This window comes from Artemia sp. Qi Xiang Cuo, chromosome 6, assembly GCF_049724085.1.
Source record: "Artemia sp. Qi Xiang Cuo chromosome 6, ASM4972408v1, whole genome shotgun sequence".
NCBI classification, from domain to species: domain Eukaryota; kingdom Metazoa; phylum Arthropoda; class Branchiopoda; order Anostraca; family Artemiidae; genus Artemia; species Artemia sp. Qi Xiang Cuo.
This window is the reverse complement of record NC_142799.1, coordinates 65892770-65916502: the sequence shown is the minus strand read 5'-3', so window position 1 is coordinate 65916502 and position 23733 is coordinate 65892770. Positions and strand designations below refer to the sequence as shown.

Below are 23733 nucleotides of genomic sequence, written 5' to 3'. Positions count from 1 at the left end.
AAAAAAAACTTTTTCTAAAACAAAAGTTTTCAAAGAAAAGTAAAGAACTCCATTAATGAGTAAATATAAAATCAAATAATCTACCAAGCGTAAAACTACCACAAATCAGCACGGATAAATAAATGAAACCCAAAACGATCAGAAATCAGAGGCAACGCTATAGCGTTGCCTATAGTAAAGGCCATACTGCTCCAATGTTTTGTTATCTATTTTTTTTTTTTTTTTCCAGAGGCACTTCATAAGGAAGGGGTTGTCTTAGAAACTTCAAAGAGGAATCATTCGATTGGAAATCGAGATTTCTAGTGCCCTTTTTAACAGTCGAAAATGATTGGAGGGCAACTAGCCCCACCCCCACGCCCACAATTCCCTCAAACACATCCAATCAAAATTTTGAGATAGCCATTTTGTTCAACATAGTTGATTTTCAGATAGAAAATATATTTTTGAGGACGACACTCCCCCACAACCCTCAGGGCAATGGTTTTAAGCTATGACCTGGGGGCATATATGGTTTTTATAGAAGGCGTTTTCGTAGAAACTTCAAAACAGGATCATTTGATTGGAAGTTAAAGGGCTGGTGCCCTTTTTAATAGTCGAAAGTGGTTGGGGTGCAAATAACCCCCCCACCCCCATCATTACTACAGACTCATCCAATCTCAATGATGAGAAAGCCGTTTTGCTTAGCGTAGTTCATTTCCAGATAGAAAACATATTTTTGAGAAGGAGAATCCCCCACAACCCTCATGGCAAAGTTTTTAAGTTATCCCCTGGGGCGTATATGGTTCTTATAGAAGGTGTTGTCGTAGAAACTTCAAAAAGTCTCATTTGATTGGAAATTCAAAAAGCTAGTGCCCTTTTTAATATTCGAAAGTGATTGGAGGGCAACTAGCCCCCCCCCCCACGCCCATTATTCCCCCAAACACATCCAATCAAAATTTTGAGATAGACATTTTGTTCAGCGTAGTTGATTTCTACATACAAAATATATTCCTGAGGAGGACACTCCCCCACAACCCTCAGGGCAAGGGTTTTAAGTTATGCCCTGGGGGCATATAAGGTTTTTATAGAAGGCGCTTTCGTAGAAACTTCAAAACAGGGTCATTCGGTTGGAAATCGAGAGTTCTAGTAGACTTTTTAATAGTCGAAAATGATTGGAGGGCAACTAGCCCCCCCCTCCCACGCCCATCATTCCCCCAAACACCTCCAATCAAAATTTTGAGATAGCCATTTTGTTCAGCGTAGTTAATTTCCAGATGGAAAATTATTCTTGAGGAGGATACTCCCCCACAACCCTCAGGGCAAGGGTTTTAAGTGCCCTGGGGGCATATAAGGTTTTTATAGAAGGCGTTGTCGTAGAAACTTCAAAACAGGCTCATTCGATTGGAAATTAAAGAGCTAGTGTCGTTTTTAAGAGTCGAAAGTGATTGGAGTGTAACTAGCTCACCATCCCCCCTACGCCCATCATTTCCCCAAACACATCCAATCAAAATTTTTAGATAGCCATTTTGTTCAGCGTAGTTGATTTACATATAAAAAATACATTTTTGAGGAGGGCACTTCCCCACAAACCTCAGGGCAAGATTTTTAAGTTATGCCCTGGGGGCATATAAGGTTTTCGTAGAAGGTGTTGTCGTAGAAACTTCAAAACAGGCTTATACGATTGGAAATTAAAGGGCTAGTGCCCTTTTTAATAGTCGAAAATGATTGGAGGGCAACTCCCCCCCCCCACTCCCATCATTCCCCCACACACATCCAATCAAAATTTTGAGATAGCCATTTTGTTCAGCGTAGTTAATTTCCAGATAGAAAATGTATTTTGAGGACGACACTCCCCCACAACCCTCGGGGAACGGGTTTTAAGTTTTGCCCATGGGGCATATAAGGTTTTTATAGAAGGCCTTGAAGTAGAAAATTCAATACAGGCTCATTCTATTGGAAATTAAAGAGCTAGTGCCCTTTTTAATAGTCGAAAGTGATAGGAGTGTTACTAGCCCCCCCCCCCCCCCACGCCCATCATTTCCCCAAACACATCCAATCAAAATTTTCAGGTAGCCATTTTGTTCAGCGTAGTTGATTTCCAGATAGAAAATATATTTTTGAGGAGCGCACTCCCCCACAACCCTCAGAGCAAGGGTTTTAAGTTATGCCCTGGGGGCATATAAGGTTTTTATAGAAGACGTTGTCGTAGAAACTTCAAAACAGGCTCTTTCGATTGGAAATTAAAGGATAGTGCCCTTTTTAATAATTGAAAATGATTGGAGGGCAACTAGCCCCCCCCCCCCCCACGCCCATCATTCCCCAAAAGACATTCCAATCAAAATTTTGAGATAGCCATTTTGTTCAGCGTAGTTAATTTCCAGATAGAAAATACATTTTTGAGGAGGACAATCCCACACAACCCTCAGGGCAAGGGTTTTAAGTTATGCCCTGGGGGCATATAAGGTTTTTATAGAAGGCGTTCTCGTAAAAACATCAAATTAGGCTCATTCGATTGGAAATTAAAGGGCTAGTGCTCTTTTTAATAGTTGAAAGTGATTAGAGTGCAACTACCCCCCCCCCCCCGACGCCCATCATTTCACCAAACACATCCAATCAACATTTTGAGAAAGCTATTTTGTTCAGCGTAGTTGCTTTCCAGATAGAAAATATATTTTGAGGAGGACACTCTCCCACAACCCTCAGGGCAAGGGTTTTAATTTATTCCCAGGTGGCATGTAAGGTTTTTATAGAAGGCGTTGTCGTAAAAACTTGAAAACAGGCTCATTCGATTGGAGATTAAAGGGATAGTGCCCTTTTTAATAGTCGAAAGTAATTGGAGTGTAACTAGCCCCCCTCCCCTCCTCTCCCCACGCCGATCATTTCCCCAAACAAGTCCAATCAAAATTTTGTTCAGCGTAGTTGATTTCCAGTTGGAAAATATATTTTTGAGGAGAACACTCCCCCACAACCTTTAGGGCAATGGTTTTAAGTTATGCCCTGTGGGCATATAAGGTTTTAATAGAAGGCGTTGTCGTAAAAACCTAAAAACAGGCTAATTTGATTGGAAATTAAAGGGCTAGTGCCCTTTTTAATAGTCAAAAGTGATTGGAGTGCAACTAGCCCCCTCCTTCCGACGCCCATCATTTCCCCAAACACATCCAATCAAAATTTTGAGACAGCTATTCAATTAAACGTAGTTTTAAGTTCTAGAAATTAGGTCTTTGTGGATGACAACTCCCCCACAGCCCTCAGGGCAAGGGTTGTAATTTAAGGATTCTCCGAATCCTTCCCATTATTTCTTATGGAAGGAATGCTCGTATAAACTTTTGAGAAGTCTCATTTTAATGAAATTTGAAAGTTATTGTACACTTTTTAATAGTCAAACGAGTCGGGTGGGTACATAGCCCCCCCCCCTCCTCACAGCACGAAAGTCCTCCGATCAATATTTAGAGTTAGTTATTTTGTATAAATAAAAGTTCGGATCACACAAAAATACGGTGTCGACACAGACCCTCCGAGCCCGGGGGGAGGCGTTTTAAGTTGTGCCCTGGGGCATAACTTATTAAGGGGGATTTATAACTTATGGGAAGGGGTTTTGTATGAGAAGAACACACAGGAAATCTATTATAATTATCCAACTATAAGGTTAAAATACATACTCTGTGATAGATGCAAAATTGCTTTGGCACACAAAATCCTATTAAGGTCAATTCCAAACAGTCGTGATCCCTTTGTGTCAGCAAGTGAAATGGTCTGAACCCCCTTATTGGAGCTATTTTTTCAATCCATTCATTGTTCTGTCCATATGCTATTCACGTTGTCTTTAGTTCATATACGAGGTTTTTATCAAAGAGGTTATCGTGTGGAATTTGAAGAAAACCTAAATCGATTTAAATTAAAATCCATTTATCCTTTTTATGACGTCAATGCTACATATCCCGTCAGTACCCCCCCCCCCCTCCATGCCATAAGAACTTGAAACTTTTTGCAATCAAAAACGAACAAAAATTAATTAAAAAAACTTTCTGAAAAATAAGTTTTTGAAAAAAAAGTAAGGGCCATTTTAAACTTAAGCTCAGTCGATACAAATACCTGTTAAAATTCAAACTCAAAACGACCAGAAATTACTATTAAAGAATAAATGAAACCCAAAACGAACATAAATTAAATAAACAATCACAGCAAAAAACATACAACAAGTAATAATATAAATAAATAAATAGATCTTAAAGCGAGTAGTGCTTAGATTGAATATGAAAATCAAGCTTAAAAAGAAAAAAAATGTTTTGCTATTAAAGTATAAATGAAACTTAAAACGAACAGAAATTAAATATACAATCAATGCGAACAAACATACAATATATACTAATGTAAATGAATAAATAAATCTTAAAACGAGTAAAACTTAAAAATAATATGCAAATCAAGTTTGAATCGAATAAAAATAACTACAAACAAGAGTTTGGGTATCGCCTCACTGCATAAGCTTAAAACCTACTGCGTCATTGGCGCTTTACTGAAAACGAATTATATTACAAATGTTTTCTGTGGTACTTAATATTGAATATAAATATTAAAATTACAGTAAAATTTTGAACTGATGAGCTTTCAGCAATTAATACCATTATACATCTAATATTCAGTTTAATTTATTAGTTGTTTTCAAGATTGGTCAAGACCAATATAGTTTCACTACAGCAAAATTTGGATACTGCCCCCTTCTTTAACTGTAAAAACCTAAAGCCTTCTGCGTCATTGGTGCTTCACTGAAAACGTATAACTCGTATATTACAAATTAATTATTTTCCAGTTCTTACAGCATTGAAAATGAAAATAAAAATTGCAGTGAAAAAAAAACTTGAACTGATGGATCTTTCAACAATTAATATCATCATATATCTAATATTCAGTTTAATTTATTAGTTGTTTTCAAGATTGGTCAAGACCAATATAGTTTCACTACAGCAAAATTTGGATACTGCCCCCTTCTTTAACTGTAAAAACCTAAAGCCTTCTGCGTCATTGGTGCTTCACTGAAAACGTATAACTCGTATATTACAAATTAATTATTTTCCAGTTCTTACAGCATTGAAAATGAAAATAAAAATTGCAGTGAAAAAAAAACTTGAACTGATGGATCTTTCAACAATTAATATCATCATATATCTAATATTCAATTTGATTTTGTTTATACTTTCCCAGACTGTTCAAGACTCATATAGTTTTGCCATTTTTTTTAACTCTGCCATTTTTTCTAACTAATCGTGTTAGTTTATTATGAAAACATTCTATGGCTTCTAGGCATTTCTATTTCAGCGGAAAATTGCACCTCAAACTTTGTGGAACATGCATTTTCTTGCATGAAACACCAGAATATAATAAAATGTCAAGTTTCGGAGTGTTCCACCACTCGCAAGCAATTGCCATTGGTATTTTTGAATCCGCATGGTCAATTTAGGGGGTGGAGGGTAGGCTAATTCTCATAGTAGCCCCTTTCCGTCGAGGTATTATTGACATTTTCAACCCGTGGCGTCCGGACTATCATATAATCTACCAAGCATACAACTACCCCAAATCAGTATCAATAAATAAATGAAACCCAAAACGAACAAAAATTAAAATAAATATTAGAGTCAAACTCAAAACGAGCATAAATGAATATGAGTAGAGTTCAAAACCCCTATGCTTTCTAAAAGCCAGAATATAATTTGTACTTTACTGAAAAAAAAATTCAAATGAGTTTACTGAAAAAAATGTGCATTGTCAATTTAATATACATACGCTGATATTTATTCCCTAAAATCTTAAGTAATTTTCGATTTTGTAAAGTTGCAAAACTGAAAATATTTCATAGAATAGTTTTCAGTAAAGCGCCAATGACGCAGTAGGTTTTAGGCATCTGCAGTGAGGCGATACCCAAACTCTTGTTTGTAGTTATTTTTATTCGATTCAAACTTGATTTGCATATTCTTTTTAAGTTTCACTCGTTTTAAGATTTATTTATTCATTTACATTAATATATATTGTATGTTTGTTCGCATTGATTGTTATTTAATTTCTGTTCGTTTTAAGTTTCATTTATACTTTAACAGCAAAACATTTGTTTTCTTTTTAAGCTTGATTTTCATATTCAATCTAAGCACTACTCGCCTTAAGATCTATTTATTCATTTATGTTATTACTTGTTGTATATTTTTTGCTATGATTGTTTATTTAATTTCTGTTCGTTTTGGGTTTCATTTATTCTTTAATAGTAATTTCTGGTCGTGTTGAGTTTTAATTTTAACAGGTATTAATATCACCAGAGGTTAAGTTTAAAATGGCCTTTACTTTTCTTTGAAAAACTTATTTTTCGGAAGTTTTTTTTTTAATTAATTACAATAAATAACCGAGTCAAACTCAAAACAAGCAGAAATTAACATGAGGAGGGCTCAAAACCCCCTATGCCTTCCCGATGCCAGAAAATAACTTGTACTCTACTGAAAAAAAATACAAAAGAATGTGCTTTGTCAGTTTAATGTGCATATACTGATATTTATTAATCAAAGTGTTAATAATCTTTGATTTATTAAAGATATAAAAGTAAAAACATTTAATTTTTTTCAGTCAAGTGCAAATTATGTTCTGGCCTTGGGAAGGCATAGGGGGTTTTGACCCTACTCATGTATATTTCTGCTCGTTTTGAGTTTGACTACTATTTTCTATATAAATAGAAAACTTCATACCATTAGCAAAAAAATCTGTCTACGCTCTTTGACAACTTGGATACACTTACACTATTTTGATTCAGTTAAATTTGAAGAGCAGAAGTAGTAATAAAAGTAATCCCAAAAGTTTGAACATAACACCAACAGTCGTTCTTGGGATTAATTAAAAAAGTTCCATAAAATAAGTTTTTCAAAAAAGAGTAAAGAACTCCATTAAACCAAAAATGAACAAAAATAGAATCAAATAATCTACCAAGCATAGAACTACCACAGATCAGTATCAATAAATAAATGAAACCCGAAACGAACGAAAATTAAAACAAATAACAGAGTCTAATTCAAAACGAGCAGCAATTAATATGAGAAATTATATGAGTTAATATATTCTGGCTTTCTAAAAGCCAGAATATAATTCGTACTTTACTGAAAAAAATTCAAATGAATTTACTGAAGAAAAGTGTGCATTGTCAGTTTAATATAGATATGCTGATATTTATTCCTTAAATCTTAATTAATTTTTGATTTCTTAAAGTTATAAAAATTAAAACATTTAAAAGAATTTTTTTTCAGTAAAGTAGAAATTATATTCTGGCTTTTGGAAATGATATTTAGACTATTAGACTATGATATGAAGACTATTTTGAATAGAATGGCTTTCTCAAAGTTCCTATTAGATGCATTTCGGGACAAAGCGACTTGTGTGTGTGTGTGGCGGGGGTAGCTGCCTTCCGATCACTTTGACTCTTAAAAAGGGCATTAGAACTTCTGATTACCAATCCAATGAGCCCCCTCCGAGGTTTATACGACCATACTTTCTATAAAATTCTTATATGCCCCCAGGGCATAACTTACAACCCTTGTCCTGAGGGCTGGGGGGGGGGTTGTTATCCTCAAAGGCACAATTTACAGACCTTTCGTAAATTAACATAGATACATGTTTTCAATTGTTGAGACCAACGAGCAGTTTCTTTAGTTCTGGTAAGGATTTAACCCGGGGAAATTTAGTAAGTGGGGTGTATAAAATTCCGTGTTCTTGTGGGAAGCTCTATATTGGTAGGACTTACCAACAATTTATTGAAAGCTTTATTGAGCATCGCAATTCAATAAAAAAAAAAAACTACAATTAAGCAAGCCTCCGGAAACTTTGTTTCTGCCGTAGCTGGGCATATTTTGTTTCAACCCGATCATTTTGTACAATTTGATGAGGCCTTAGCTATTTCAAATAATAGGGGTTTTGCTCAGTGGGCGAGGGAAGCCGTAGAAACTGAAAAACATGTGTTTGCTATTCTTTCGATAAATAGGGACATGGAAAAATGTTAAATATTGACTTAATTTAGGATAATCTTTTGAAAAGTAAATCAACAGTCAACAAGGGAATTAAGATCTTAAATAATCACCAGGAGACTATTTTACCTACTAGACCAAAACGGTTCGCTTCAGTAATAGCCAACAAGAGGACCATTTCACAATAGAATAATTAACGTAAATTCAATTTCTTAAATTTTTACCTCAGTTGCTTTGGTGTTCTCACTCAAGAAACTCTAATAGCTTCTTTTCCCTATGTGGATTAGTTGCGCCAATTGTACTTTATTGGTTTTGGTTTTATTTGTTTTTAGTTTTTTTTTTTTTTTTCATTATCTTATTCTTCTTGTGTTTCTCTTGTGCTGAAGAGGCCATTTTTTATACAGGCAAAATATCCGCGTTGTTTTACATTTTTCGTCTTTTCTCTCCACTGACCGCAGTCTCGTTTGTCTTTTTTTTTCATTGAGTTTCTTCTCTCTGTTGGTTTTTATGGCTATCTCGAAATTTCCATTAGATGCATTTCAAGACAATACTACGTGTGTATAGGAGGGGGGGGTAGCTGCCAGCTGTCCTCCGATCACTTTGACTTTTAAAAATGATACTAGAGCTTCTGATTACCAATCCAATGAGCCCACTCCGAAGTTTATATGAACGCGCTTTCTATAAAAATTTTATATTACTCCTGGGCATAACTTACAACCCTTGCCCTGAGGGCTGGGCAGGAGAATTTTTCATCCTGAAAAACATAATTTCAGGAACTTTCAACTACGTTGAACAAAATGGTTATCTCAAAATTTGATTGGAAGTGTTATAGGAAATAATGGGTGTGGTGGGGGGGGGGATTTGCCCAACGATCACTTTCGACTGATAACAAAGGCATTAGTCCTCTCGATTTCCAATTGAATGAGCCCTTTCTGAAGTTTCTACGACAACCCTTTCTATAAAAACCTTATATGCCCCAAGGGCAGAACTTACAGCCCATGTCCTGAGAGCTGTGGCGGGGGGGGGGGTGTAATAATATTCAAATATACAGTTTCCAGACTTTTCAACTACGTTGAACCAAATGCTATCTCAAAATTTTGATTGGAAGTGTTTTAGGAAATGGGTGTGGTAGGGGGGGGGGTGGAATTTGCCCTCCGATTACTTTTGACTGACAACAAAGACGTTGGTCCTCTCAATTTCCAATTGAATGAGCCCTTTTTGAACGATCAACGACAATACTTCCAATAGGAACCTTATATTTCCCAAGGGTAAAACAGATAACCCTTGCCCTGAAAGCTGTTAGGGGGGGGGGGGGTCATATTCAAAGATATAATTTCCAAACTTTTCAATTTCGTTGAACAAAATGGCTATCTAAAAATTTTGATTGGAAGTGTCTTAGGAGATTATGGGTGTGGTGGGGGGGCATTTGCCCTCCGATCACTTTCGACTGATAGTAAAGGCATTAGTCCTCTCAATTTCCAATTGGTTGAACCCCTTTTGAAGTTTCTACGACAACACTTTCTATAAAAACCTTATATGACCCCAGGGCATAACTTATAGCCTTAGCCCTAACAACTGATGTGGGGGGGGTGTCATCCTCAAAGACATAATTTCCAGACCTTTCAACTGCGATGAAGAAAATTATTATCTCAAAATGTTGATGGGATGTGTCTGGAGAAAGTGTGGGTGTGGGAGGAGAGTTAGTTGCCCTCCAATATCTTTTGACTTTTAAAAAGGCACAAGTCCTTCAAATTTCCAATCGAATGAGCCCTTTTCAAAGTTTCTATGACGACTCCTTCGATACGAATTTCCCTGGTTTAAAAGAAAAAAAAAACAAAAAAAAAATAATAATAATATGTTGTGCTAACATCGTTCTTTACTGAGGTAGCGCTATTGCCATGCCTGTGAAAAATAGTTCTTTTTTAAAAACGGCTTCTACACAAAGGTCCGCTTGTACTCTCCCAAAAGAGCTGATGGGCCATTATAAATCACTGTACAGTGTACACAGTATAGCAAGCCTCAAATGAACCAACTTGGATAAATGAAGCTTTAATATACATGTCTATATTATTCGTTAATTTTGTTTGTTGTTTTTTCTATTTAAAAAATAGGACTTTTAATTTCTATTTAAATGAGTATTTTTCTGATTTTAAAAGCATTTGGCACGATCATCCTTGGAGAAAACAAAAACGAAAAAACACGCATCTGTGATGATCCCTCTCGGGAAAAAAAATGCAAGATTTCACATTTTTATAGATAGGGGCTTAGAACCACTACAATAGGGTTGTGTAATATGCTGCATTTGATGGTATAATTTCGATAGAGAGCAATCACCTTTTCAGGGTATTTTGCCCATTTTATCAAAATCGGGTAAATTTTATGAGGTAATATCTGAGGAATTTTAAATGGTAATATTTTCATTTTTCTATTTATATGAAGTACTTCAATGTATTTAAAAAAAATATATGTAATCGATAAGAAAATCCTATTGTAGAGGTTGTGATGGCTTGAGTTATGTAGAATTTCCATCCATGCAAATAATAATACTCCTTTTCATCTAACCAAAATTTCTTAGTAGTAATATTAACAAGGACTTTTCACCAAAATTATTATTCATTGCCAATTTTTAAGTATATTCAAATTTTGTCCAAAATTGAAATATGTAAATTTAAACATAGAATGGTACTAGTCAACACACAATACTTGATTTACACATTTTAAAAGCAGTTAACCAGGAATGTAAGGGAACGGTACCTCAAATTCTGTCTAAGTTAGGCCTGGGTATGATTTGGAAAACAATCAGAAATAAAATAAAAAACAGCTTTTCAACTGAAAGCAAGGAACAGATTTGAAACCTATTTGAACAGATTATTCTTTGTATAAAGGGGACTGTCTCTTCCGTAGCTCCTCAATCTTTACTGCGAAGTTTGGGTTTTTTCGAAGTTTGTAAAGAAAATTTGCACTTGGAAAAGACAAATTTCAAAGCACTAAAAAACTTTTTTAATGAGCAAGGTTTCGAGAAGTGGGCAGTCCCCCTTACATGCAGAGTAATATATATTTGTTTTAAGTTTTAAACTTGCTCCTTACTTTAGTTGAAAAACCTTTTCTATTTGTTTAATTACAAGTCGCGAAATTGTAAAGTTTTATTAATACAATATTTTTGGTAACGTAGAAAAAAGCGACCCATATTTCAATGATCTCTGTTTGGATTTTGATAGGTAATCAAACAGTTCGTTTTTTCCCCCCAGGGTGATCGTAGAGACCCAATGGGCCTAGAATGTCAGAAGAGGGCTCATTCTAACGGAAATGAAAAGTTCTAGTGCTCTTTTTAAGTGACCGAAAATGGGAGGGCAACAAGGCCATCTCTCATGCCACTTTTTTCCCAAAATCTTCGGATCAAAATTTTGAGATAGCTCTTTTGTTCAGCATAGTTGACTGAACAAAACTGTTGACTGAACCGCACTGTTCTTCTTAAGAGAAGAACAGTGCGGTTGTAGAAAAGGTAGAGGATGTGTTGATCAAATTTTCACTCTTAGGCTAATAATTGAGAAGTGCCTGAGTTTTCAAACACCTTTGGCAAGTGTTTGATTCTGTTGATAGAAGAGCTTTAGTAAAGGTTTTATCCTTGTATGGTATACCAGCCAAATACATTAAAGGGATTAGTGCTAGAATAACACTGCTGCGGTTAAGGTAGAAAATGAGGTTAGCAGCTGGTTTTGTATTAAATCAGGATTTAAGCAGGGTTGTGTTCTATCCCCCTCTACATGGATTATTTTGATGGACTTTGTCTTAAGGAGCACAAGAAAGGCAATGGGAGACCACGGAATCAAATGGGGAGGATAAGTCTCCTGGACTTAGATTGTGCTGATGATCTAAGCATCCTTGATGAAAGTGTGAGTAAAATGAATACACTTTTAGAGGTTTTGCGAGTTTAGGGTGCTAGAAAAGATTTGAAAATTAACGTTAAAAAGACTAAGTCACTAAGACTAGGAATAAGTGAAGATGAAAAGGTGACGGTGGGTAATGAAAAGATTGATCAGGTGGCCAGCTTCACTTACCTTGGTAGTATTATTAGTAAAGATGGTGGGAGCAGTGAAGATTTCAAAAGTAGAATAGCCAAGGCTCAGGGTGTTTTTTCACAGTTAAAAAAAAGTTTGGAAGAAAAGGAAGATAAGTCTGCAAACCAAGATTAGGATATTAGAAGCTACAGTGATGACAGGGGTCAAATATGGCTCTGAAGCATGGACGCTCCGAAAAGCGGATAAAGATTTGCTAGATGTTTTCCAGAGAAATTGCTTAAGGATTGTTCTGGGTACCCGGCTGACTGACCGTTTTTCAAACAACAGGCTATACGAATAATGTGGTTCAATACCGCTCTCTAGGGCTATAATGAAAGAAAGGTTGAGGTGGATAGGGCATGTTGTGCGGATGAAGGATGATAGATTGCCGAAGATTGTTCTTTTCGGCCAACCACGTAGGGCTAAACGGAAAGCAGGTCTTCCTCGTCTAGGGTGGGAGGACGTCATAAAGAAAGATTTAAAGGAAATGGGAACTTTGTGGGCGGCTGTAAAAAGGGAGGCTTTGAATAGATTGGGGTGGAGGAGGAACGTGCGTAGCTGTGTTGGCCTCAGGCGGCGTGGTGATGCGGTGAGTTGTTAGTAGTAGTAGTAGTAGTATTGTTGAAAGGCCCAATAACTATGTCTTTGGAGATAAAATGACCCCCTACAGCCCCTGCGGAAAGGTTATAAAACTCGCCCATTGTTTTATTTGTTATTGGGAAGTATGCATTGATTTTTCAGATGGGGAGGGGAGGACAAATTTTCTCCTGGAAGAATTTCAACGGAGAGAATAATTTCCGGGGTTGGGGGTGAAATTTTCAGAGAAATTTTTACACTGGTTAAATTTGCCAGAATTCATATGCAAGACTTCTTTACATGTCTTGCTTTCTCTTTACCGGTTAAATTTTACGCATGGAGATGTTAAGGGTAATTGTCCGGGGTAAATTTTCATCAGGATTGAATTGTCCAGAGGATATTTCTATGGGGAGGACGATTTTTCCGTGGAGGTGGATCCAGCTATCCTGGTGTTATTTAAAAAACGATCAGAAAAACAAGTTTTTTTCAACTTAAAGTAAGAAGCAACATTAATACTTAAGACGAACAGAAATTATTACGTATATGAGGGGGGTTGTCCCCTCCTCAACATCTCGCTCTTTACGCTAAAGTCTAAATTTTATCCCAATTCTTTAAAAACAACTCCTGAAACACAAGGGTCGTTTAATTAGAACAATGAATAACTTTTTTTGAAGTGCCAAAAAACTGTAGCGTAATGAGTGAGATTTTGAGGAGGGGGCAACCCCGGTCATACACGTAATAATTTCTATTGGTTTTAAGTTTTAATGATGCTCCTTACTTTCAGTTGAAAAACTTTTTTTCTCTTTATTTAATGAAGCTTAGAAACAAACAATTACATAAAACTATAGCCTACTTACAAAAACTAAGATATAAACTCCCAGCATTTAGTTCTGTTGAGCAATGCAGAAGCGTTGGACGGATATTTTTTAACAATATCGACAGTTTTGAACTTGGTTATCAGACACCAAAATTTTTTATGCATTTAGATTCATTGTTTATAAAAATTAAAGTGTTATCAAAGTACTTTGATCAAAGTAAAACATTAAAACTAAGGTTAATAAATTCAAATTAAAAAGTTGTAATTCAATATTTTACATTGAATTTTGAATACCAAAGGCCAGTATATTTGACAACTTTATACTTCATAACTGTACAAAATTCAATCTTTTTTCAAAATGAAAACTAGATAAAAGCAATCACTCCTGGAAAATACTAATAAACAAATACGTATTTAGGAACATCATAAAAAGCTGATTCTTTGACTGAATGTTATCAATAGTTAGGCCCTTCTACTTTTGTCAAACAGTTCGTGGTAATGAACTGTAAGTAACGAGCGACCCGGCTCAATAGTAACCAAAACTCTAAAAATCGTAATTTTGATGCCAATAGATACATCAATAGAATCAGTTTTTATACTGATTTCAAATATATAAGTTACGCTAAAGTTTGACTCTGTCACACAACTTTATTTTTTAAAACAGCAAAAAACAGTAGCGAAAAGAGCGAAGCGTTGAAGAGGGGACAGCCCCTTTCATATACTGAATAATTTCTGTTCGTTTTAAGTTTTAATGTCGCTCCTTACTTCCAGTTAGAAAAACTTGTTTTTTTTTATTTAATTATTAACAAGGATCGTTATTTACTTACCATTCATTACTATGAAAAATTTGATTTTTTTTTGGCTCCGACCAAATCATATAGAAAAAACGTTTGTGGAAAACTGGTTAGGGGTTACTCAGTCACAAATTAGAACTTACATTTATCAGAATCTATTGGCAGGCAGCCAAAAAGGGGGCAACAAACATTTTTTCCATGGTTTTTCCCTATTCTGCTCTCTTTACTTTGATTTCCTTATAATTACCTTATAGTTCCAAATTTCCAGGGGGAAATTTATATATATATATATATATATATATATATATATATATATATATACACATATAAAAAGGCCAAATAAATTCCTTATTTACAAAGTCTGTAAATTTTACTGTTTCATATAGCTTAAACAGTGTTTCATTTTCTTTTACCACCGAAAAAAAACATGTTTTCAAAGCATTTTCTGAAGCTTACTTGTGGTAGAAGTAGTTGCTGCTGCTGTCGTTGTTGGTATCGTCGTAGTTGGCATAGCTGTAGTAGTTGGCGTTGTTGTTGTAGTGGGTGTTGTTGTCGTGGTTGGCATAGTCGTAGTTGGCATTGTCGTTGTTTCTGCTGCTGTTGTGGTTGGCATAACTGTAGTAGTCGGTGTCATGGTTGTAGTCACTGTTGGTGTCGTCGTAGTAGTCCGTGTTGTAGTAATGGTCGATGTTGTAGATGATGTGGTAGTTGGTTTTGTAGTCGTAGTCGTGGCTGTAGTTGTCGGTGTTGTAGTCGTACTTGGCGTAGTTGTTGTAGTTACTATTGGGGTTGTTGTCTGGAAATTCAAAATGTGTTATCTGAGAATTTCAGGATATTATTTTAAAAATAAAATAGTTGCTGTTCTAGGCATGCATAAAAACGTAGAAATAGTCTACCAGAAAAAACATTATAACTTCATTAAGACTTTAATTAAGCATTCATTAAGACTTCATTAAGCATTAACATGGCTGGCGTTTTCAGGGCATTGTGAATTGATTATTAATTATACTTATCTAATTCATTGCTCTAAGGTGCAATAATTTGGAATTTATGTTATGCAACCAAACACCTAGATTAAGAAAATAACCTGTTTCTTAAATTTTCCTTTGACTTCTTTAGTTTTTTTATTACTGGTTATTTATTTTCTTCCTTCAACTTTCTGATGACTTTTAGAATTCGCATAGTAGACTACGTCTTATATCTACATCACGTCATCTATGTAAGATAACGTCATCGTTGTAACTATGTAAGCTATGTCATAGTAAGCTACGTCTACGTCTTGTGAATTATTGGTTTCCAAGCTTCATTTTACCACGGCTGCCTCAAAAATAGTTAATCATATGGAGCTTCCCTTCTGTTTTGTAAAATAATGTAGACACCAAAATATTTAGTACTACGAAAATTATTAAGATAAACTACTACAAACAAAGAAACAAATAACAATTTTAATTATTGTCTTTCAATGACATGGATTTGCTTGCCTATAATTAGCATAGATCTTACGAACGGCAGCAATACTTTTAAAGGTTTATTTGACAAGTCACTCCTAATATCTAACAAAAATTGAATTAAAGATGCATTCTGAAAATTTTGTTTTAAAGAAGTATCACAAGATAATTCAATCAAGTTTTCTTTCTTGTTATTTGTTAATTCAAATTTGTCATCTTCTTCGTCAATGAAAGTATTCTGTATCCATGCATATTTGTGTAAAATCAACATTATTAAACTAATTCAAGAAATGAATTGACAAAGTTTCCAAGCTTTCAACAAATGGATTTTTGTTTGCTTCTATGGCATCATGAGTGCACAAATCTAAAAGAGAAAACATATCTTTTTTTCCAAATTTGTCTTGCATAGCTCCATTTCTCATATGAATGCTTTCACGCTAAACTTTAAAGCAATAAATGCATTTGTGGCCTTTACATCAATTTCTTCAAATACTTAATTTTTCCAAAATATTTTTCCAAAACAGGTCAGTTTAATTACGATCGTCCCCTTAATTACCAGTTTAATTAAATTACCACCCCTAAACGTACTTGCTCGTCAGTAGAAAGGGGGGTTCTACTCCCATCCACCACCCGTGCCGCCACCTACAACTTTTTGCACACCATATATGGGCATAGAACCACGTGGTTTATGGTTTTTGTCAGTGAGAATGGAAAAAACAGGAACTTTGTCACATTTAGGAATGTCTGTTTTCTTGGATGGTTATGTGTGTTGGTCGATTTATTTGATGTTTTTCATGGATGGTTATGGTTTTTGTCAGTGAGAATGAAAAAACAGGAACTTTGTCACATTTATGTCTGTTTTCTTGGTTTTTGTCAGTGAGAATGGAAAAACAGGAACTTTCTCACTTTAATGGATTATTGAGTCTAATGGGGGCAGGTCAATGACACTTCCTTCATGTTGTTGCTCTCAGCTAATGTTATGAGTTTCCCGGAAACAGTTAGATCACGTGTTTCCTTCTCAGCCAATCAGAGGGCTTGCTTACATAACAATTTGACCTTGAGATTTCGTATATAACGGGCATGCAATGTAATTAAATTATCAGAAAGTATTGTGACACAATTGAAACAACAATGGAAAAATTTGATGAATTAGAGGCCATGTCAACTTCAATTATCAATGTAAGTACATTTTTTATTTTCAAAATAAAATTATTTTCCATGGTCACCCTCCACTATATTCAGGTAAATCCCCCCCCTCAAACCTAACCACCTTGCAATCTTTATACTCGATGGAAAACGTAAAATATATTCTTTGTAAACTCAAAACCTAACCCCACCCCAATGTTTTACAATCAAATTCTCTCAAATAGAATTAATTATCCTTTCGTTAAATTCCTGTTTTTTATTTTCCTTGGTCACCCTCCAGTATATTCACGTAAATCCCCATCCCCCCCCCCCAAACAATACAAACATCACTATACAATCTTTATACTCGACGGAAAACGTAAATATATTCTTTTTACCCTCAAAACCTAACCCCCCCCCCCCATTTTTTTACAATCAAATTCTCGCAAATAGAATTAATTATCCATTCGTTAAATTCCTGTTTTTTATTTTCAAATAAAATTATTTTCCTTGGTCACCCTCCAGTATATTCAGGTGGTCACCCCCCCCCATACAATACAAACATCACCATACAATCCTTATACTCGATGGAAAACATAAAATATATTCTTTTTACCCTCAAAACCTAACCCCCCCCCTCACTGTTTTACGACAAAATTCTCGCAAATGGAAATAATAATCTTTTCGTTAAATTTTAGCCTTTCTCTATTGTGATTTAAAGTGTCTACTGACTTCTGTCAATTTTTAATGAAAATGCCGCTCTGTTTTGACACAAGGTTCCAGCGCGAAGCTAAAATTAGCTGTCATCCCTTTTCCTGTTTGTAAAAATTAGCTGGCTTTAGGCAAAGGAACTATTCTTCCGTCAAAATTATAACGCTATGATGCAATAATTAAGCACAGACGTGATGCTCTATTTTGGGGAAGTGAAATGGATTATTTTCAAATTAAGGTCTAACAATATATTTAGGACATTATGTAAAAGGGAGGAGAGGGGGCAACGCCTTGCTTCTAACAGCTTCGTTGTAAGTAAATTATGTAAAAGGGAGGGGGCATTGCCTTCAATTCTACCGCCATCAGTGTAATATGAAAACAAACAGTGCAGGGCTAGAAGGGCCTTTGAGAGTTGCATGAAGCTTATATTATGTGTAAATTGAATAGTATTTTAACCTATGTTTGCAAATTTAGGTCTATAGGTTGATGGGTTAACGATCTAATTTAAAACCTATAGACTGGAACATTTAATATTTTTCTAAATGGCAAAAATAGAAACAATGATTCCTATCCTATGGCTATAGACTACTGATTGTCTAATAAAAAAAAAACGTTTGATTTCTAAGCCTAATATATTTCTCGCGAAATTTTTACTTTTTGCTTTACTGAAATGAGATAAATGCTTTTCTAGACAAAATTATGGTTAATAACTTTCTTTCTGTAAAAAGGGGGGAATTATTTTGATACTAATTTTTTCTCTTCTCTTTAAGGCCAATTATGAAGAATGCGTGCCCCCTCCTTCCAAGAGAGCAAGAGAGGGTGAGGCAGCCCCATCACTGCCAACCCCCATACAGTCTGGGCATAAACCAAAAATAGAATGGGCGGCTTCTTATAATATGGTGAACCCTTCCGGCTCATCTATGCAATCCCATAACATCGCAGTCCAATCTGCACAAGAACATAGCGACGCCGCCCCGTCCACCCTCCAACACGCACTACCTGGACCATCCGGCACCCAAGTGCAGCCAGGATTTGCAAATGTGAGTATTTTTTCCTCAAACTATCTTATATAAATATGGTATTATTAATTCCATTGAAATACCATCTAATATTGATGAGTTTTTAGATAATTATTTCAATGTAGAACCTAGCACAGTTGGACAGTGGGACTTGCCTTTGATAATTCCAAATACCCAACAAATTTTAGAGGATTTTACAGGAAATCCTCCTCCCACTGATTACCCACTTCAAACAACTGAAGCGGAGCATTCACCAGATATTATTGAACAGCTTGGGAGAGGGGGTACATCTTTCCCCGATTTCCAATTGTCGAATACAATTTTAAATAATATAGTTGTTTTCACTGCGACGTTTGGGGATCCCTGGAATTCACGTATGGGGGGAAATTTTGTGTTTGATCCTGTAGAGATAGTGCATGCCTATGTAGAAAACATTTGTGCACTACTGGGGAAACAAATTCAGTTGTGGGGGGGTAGAGATTCAATTAAGTTTTCTATTATTGCAAATGTGTTCTATTTAAATGAGGGGAAAAGTGAGGTTTATTATCATTTTATGCATTCCAAGATGCGCATAATTTATACAAATTTAGAGAATTTTGAGGGTGTTCTTAGTGAGTGGATAGGACAAATTATAGCGCATCTCGAGAACTATAATGAAAATGGGAGTGGCTCAATAGTTTTATTTATTTAAAATTTAAGTGTTAATATTTGTAATTTTAAGAAAGTTTTTATTTTAAGAGGGGGGGCAGGCGGGGGGTATGAAAGGGATACTATTTTAAAATATAATCCAGATCTAGTAGGTTGTCATGGCGTCAAGAAGATCTGTTTTGAAACAGATCAAATATGTTTCATGTATGCTTTCCTCATATCAGCATTCGAGCCTCTAGCACGTGACGCTACCAAGAAGAATTTGTATCACTGGGCTGTACATGGGAAGGAAGGGTCCGATTTTCCCATTGTAGATTTCTCTTGCTTAGAAGGAAAATACCCAGTAACGCTACGATCCATTGACATGTTTGAAAGGGCTAATGCCCATTTAAATATTGGCGTTACTGTGGTTCAGTATGAAACTGAATTTAAAGATGGGGTTCGTTCAAAAAAGAAGGGGGTGGTATTCCCAGTAAGGGGCCCGTCAGTTGATTTGGTCAAACACTGGGTTTGGTTGCTATACACACCGCCTAGTGAACCGAATGCAATTGGCCATTTTAATCCTATTACCGACATTAGTAGAGTTCTGGGTGGTGGTAGGGATAGGGGGGTACGTTTCTACTGTCCGTCATGCCTGTCACAATTCCGTAGTGATATAAAACTACGGGATCACATGAGGCATTGTAGACAGCATGGCTATCAGACAGTGGAAACGGTTTCAGGGGATAGGGCTATTTTACGCTTTAAAAATTTCAAAAATACCCTCCTCCAATGCAACAAAATATCTTTGGACTGTGAAGCTAAGCTGTTGGAGGTGAATGATCCCCAATATCCAAACAGTGTCAAATAACACCAGGCTATAGCAGTGTCCTATGCTCATGCGCAAAGAGAAAGTTCTAACACCATGCGGTTGTTAGAAATCGTAGAAAGATTGGATGAGGGGGAGTGCATGGTCAAGGCACTGACTAAACTAATTGGCACGGCTAATGGCACTATTTCTCGTTTGAGAAATACGCATTATCCTATGGTGTTGTCTGCAGAGGATCGTCTCGCGATTAAAAATCAAAAAATATGTTGGGTTTGTAAGGGGGAGTTTGTAGAGGGGGATAGGGGACTAAAGGGAAAAGAGGGGGGAGGGGGAAAGTCAGAGACCATGATCACTTGTGGCAGGAAATATCATCTGGGGGTAGTAATTTTAGGGGGGTAGTGCATCAATCGTGTAATTTAAATGTTAGCCAACAGTTTTTTATTCCTGTTTTTATTCACAACTCTAATTATGACTTAAATTTATTTTACCGGCACTGGCACGTATGCACAGGGAGGGATGGGGAGTAGACAGTCCATGGGTAAATAATTCATTTACCTATAACATTATTCCCAAATCGGCCAAGAAGTTGTTGCATCTCGAACTGAAATGGCAAGTGGTGGATAATGGATGTACGTACTGGAATAAAATCAGGTTTTTAGATTCTTTTAGTTTTTTTCCCAAGGCATTGAGTCAATTGATTCAAGTGCAGAAAAGCGACAATTTTGATAGCTTTCCCTTGCTTAAATAGCACTTTCCAGACAGTGAAATGTATGACCAATTAACCAGCAAAGGTGTATACGCATATGATTATTACTGTTCTGACGCTCGCTTAAGCGAGGTGAAACTACCTCCAATTGAAGCTTTTTACAAGTCACTGACCAACAGTGAATGCACGGCCGAGGAGTCTGAGTTTGCCAAGAAGGTGTGGGCTAAGGGGAATTGTAAAAATGGGTGGGATTATTGTAGACTGTACTTAGCCAGTGACGTTTTAAATCTGTTGGATATAGTCTGTAAGAATACAGACCAAATCTATTCAGAGTTCGGGTTAGATATAGGATATTATTTTTCCAGACCCCATTTAGTGATGGATTTGATTTTAAAAATTAGTAGGGAGGAAATAGGCCTAATCACAGATGTATATCAACACCTTTTTGTAGAGCGTTCAATGAGGGGGGGGGGGTATGTTTTTCACGGGGACCGCGTCTTGTCAACCGATCCGAGCGGACAAAGCAACGGTGTAAAGTCAAATGCAGTGTTCTTGGACATGAACTCACTGTATCCCTCGGCAATATCACACTACTCTTTGCCGTGTTGGAACTATAAATGGCTTGAGAATCCTTGTGAGCTCCCCGACATTAAAACCTTCGAGGAAAATGGGCCACAAAGATAGTTCTTTGAAATTGATGGTCACATTCCGCTGGCGCTTCACGACTCAGTCAAAAATTTTGTTTTTCACTGTATCAATCGACCATTGACCAGGGACTCACTGAGCCCCTACAATCGATCATTGGTTGAGGATATGGGGATGCATTGGACCCTCTCTGAACCAAAACTGATTGCTGATTTGGACCCTAAAGAGAATATCGTTGTTCCCCATGTACTTTTACACTGGATGGTGAACAATGGTTTCAAAATCTTCAAAACGCATAGGGTCCTAGAATTCAATCAGTGACCTTATTTAAAAACGTTTATTGATACTATCATCGATAAACGTTCCAGGGCAAATTCCAAGGTAGAGAAGGAAACGTACAAACTCATTCTAAATTCAGCATTTGACACAATGTGTGAAAGCGTACCTAACAGGTCTCACTGCGACGTCGTGACTGACCCTCTAGAGTGTGCACAACTTATTGCCGACCCCAATTTTACATCATTCATGAGCATAGAGGCTAGCTTGGTTCTTCTACACAGGTGAAAGAGAAATGTAGTACTGAACAAGAATATAGCAGGCGGCAGTTCAGTACTAGAAATTTCAAAAAAGCTCATGTTGTCGATCTTTTACAATGTGTGTAAGGTGCAATGGCCACGGGAGGGGGAGGTTCAAGTTTACTATGGGGATACAGATTTTCTGCTGTCAAAGGTAAATAGAACTGAAGATTTATTGTGTGATTTAGAAATGGGGGTACACATCAGCTCACGGATGGATTTCACCAACTGGAATCCATCACTCTACCCCGAGTTGGTGAAACGTCAAGCCCCCAACCAACTATTAATGTTAAAATCAAGGGCGGGGAGTGATTTGATATCCAGGGGGGTGTTCCCAGGTCCTAAAGTTTATTGCGTTGAAACTCACAGTGGGGATGAAAAGAAGACGTGTAAAGGGGTGCCTACACATTTTGTAAAGATCAATTTCAACATGAGCGTGTACAGAGACTGTGTAGAAAGTAGCCTAGTGCCAAGAGCACAAGTGCTTGCAATTCACTCTCTACAGTATAGAAATTATACTGTGAGAGTGGAAAAAAATGCAATGTCATGTATATCTGACAAAGTCTATGTGCTCGAGAATGGTGTGAGTGTTCTACCTCATGGTCACTATCGTATTTCAGACCAAGTTGAATGCATTGACTATCGTAATCAACTTGGTCTGGATAAACTAACCAAATCTGACTAACCAACTAACCACCACAACTGACCCAACTAACCCAACCACTAACCTGTATCAGTGACGACAACTATTGTTTTCCCACCGCGGCTCCCGGGGGGGGGGGGGTCCCGCCCGCGGCCGGCCTTCGGCACCGCGGCCCTGGGGGGGGGGCGAACCCTATTTTTAAATTCATAATGTTCAACTGTGCTAGTTCGTGTTCCAAGTGTATTTTTTGTACAAAAAATTGTTTAAAGACAAGAAGTGCTGCAGATGTTGTTGTACAGAAAAGTGTTTAAAGACAATAAGTGTTACTGATGGACAAAAGTGTTTATTTATAAAGTGTTATCAATGGTCATGTTGAACAAATAGAGTTTACATGTTGACAATGAAATTTTTTCTGGTTCTTGTTGAACGAGTGTTATCTTTGTTCATTTTGAAGAAATATTTGTTTTCATGTTACCGTAATAAATGTTGCCATGAAATATTGTTTTTGTTGTTCTTGAATAGATAGATCTATGGGAAAATTACTACTTATTCATGGGACACGTATGATTTACAGTTAGTTGTAGTCCGACTGTTGTATACAGCATGTATCAATTTAAAATACCATTCAGATTGTTTCTGTGTGGGCCCTCAATGTCGGGGAAAACAACACTTTTAGATAAAATAATTCAAAATTGCGATAAAATGTTTTTGGAAAAGCCAAAAAAAATCTACTATTGCTATAGTATTTGGCAAGAGTCCTATGATCAAATAAAAGCTATTGCTACAACCATACCAATGCAATTCATACGAGGACTTGATGTTTTCAATAGTATTGAACCGAACTCGTGGCTGATTATTGATGATTTGGCTGAATCCATTGAACAGTTCTCACAGGAAATGCTACAACTGTTCACTGCTCGCTCTCATCATGAACACATTTCCATAACCCTAGTTCTGCACAATCTGTTTCATCAGAGAAAATGTATGCGAACCCTTGCTTTGAATTGTACTATCTATTTTATATATCGAGTTGTGAGGGTTTATATCGCACTACAAAAAATAAAAAAAAAGATATAACCCCGCACTCCTAAAATTATTTTGTAATTGTACACACAGGCGACTAGCAATCCCTACGGTTACAATTTTCTGGATATTAATCAGAGCACGCCCGAGGATCTACGTGCTGTCAC

At 36.4% G+C, this 23733-nt stretch overlaps 1 protein-coding gene across 3 annotated transcripts in view; it reads right to left on the bottom strand.

The window, feature by feature from the left end:
- Positions 1 to 23733, bottom strand: part of LOC148951521 (uncharacterized) — a 223414-nt gene that overhangs the window by 137822 nt on the left and 61859 nt on the right. For all 3 annotated transcript variants that reach the window (XM_089090307.1, XM_089090308.1, XM_089090309.1), the window contains exon 3: positions 14672 to 15011. In XM_089090307.1, coding sequence (XP_088946433.1) covers positions 14672 to 15011 — 340 coding nt within the window. The remainder of the gene's footprint in view (positions 1 to 14671; positions 15012 to 23733) is intronic.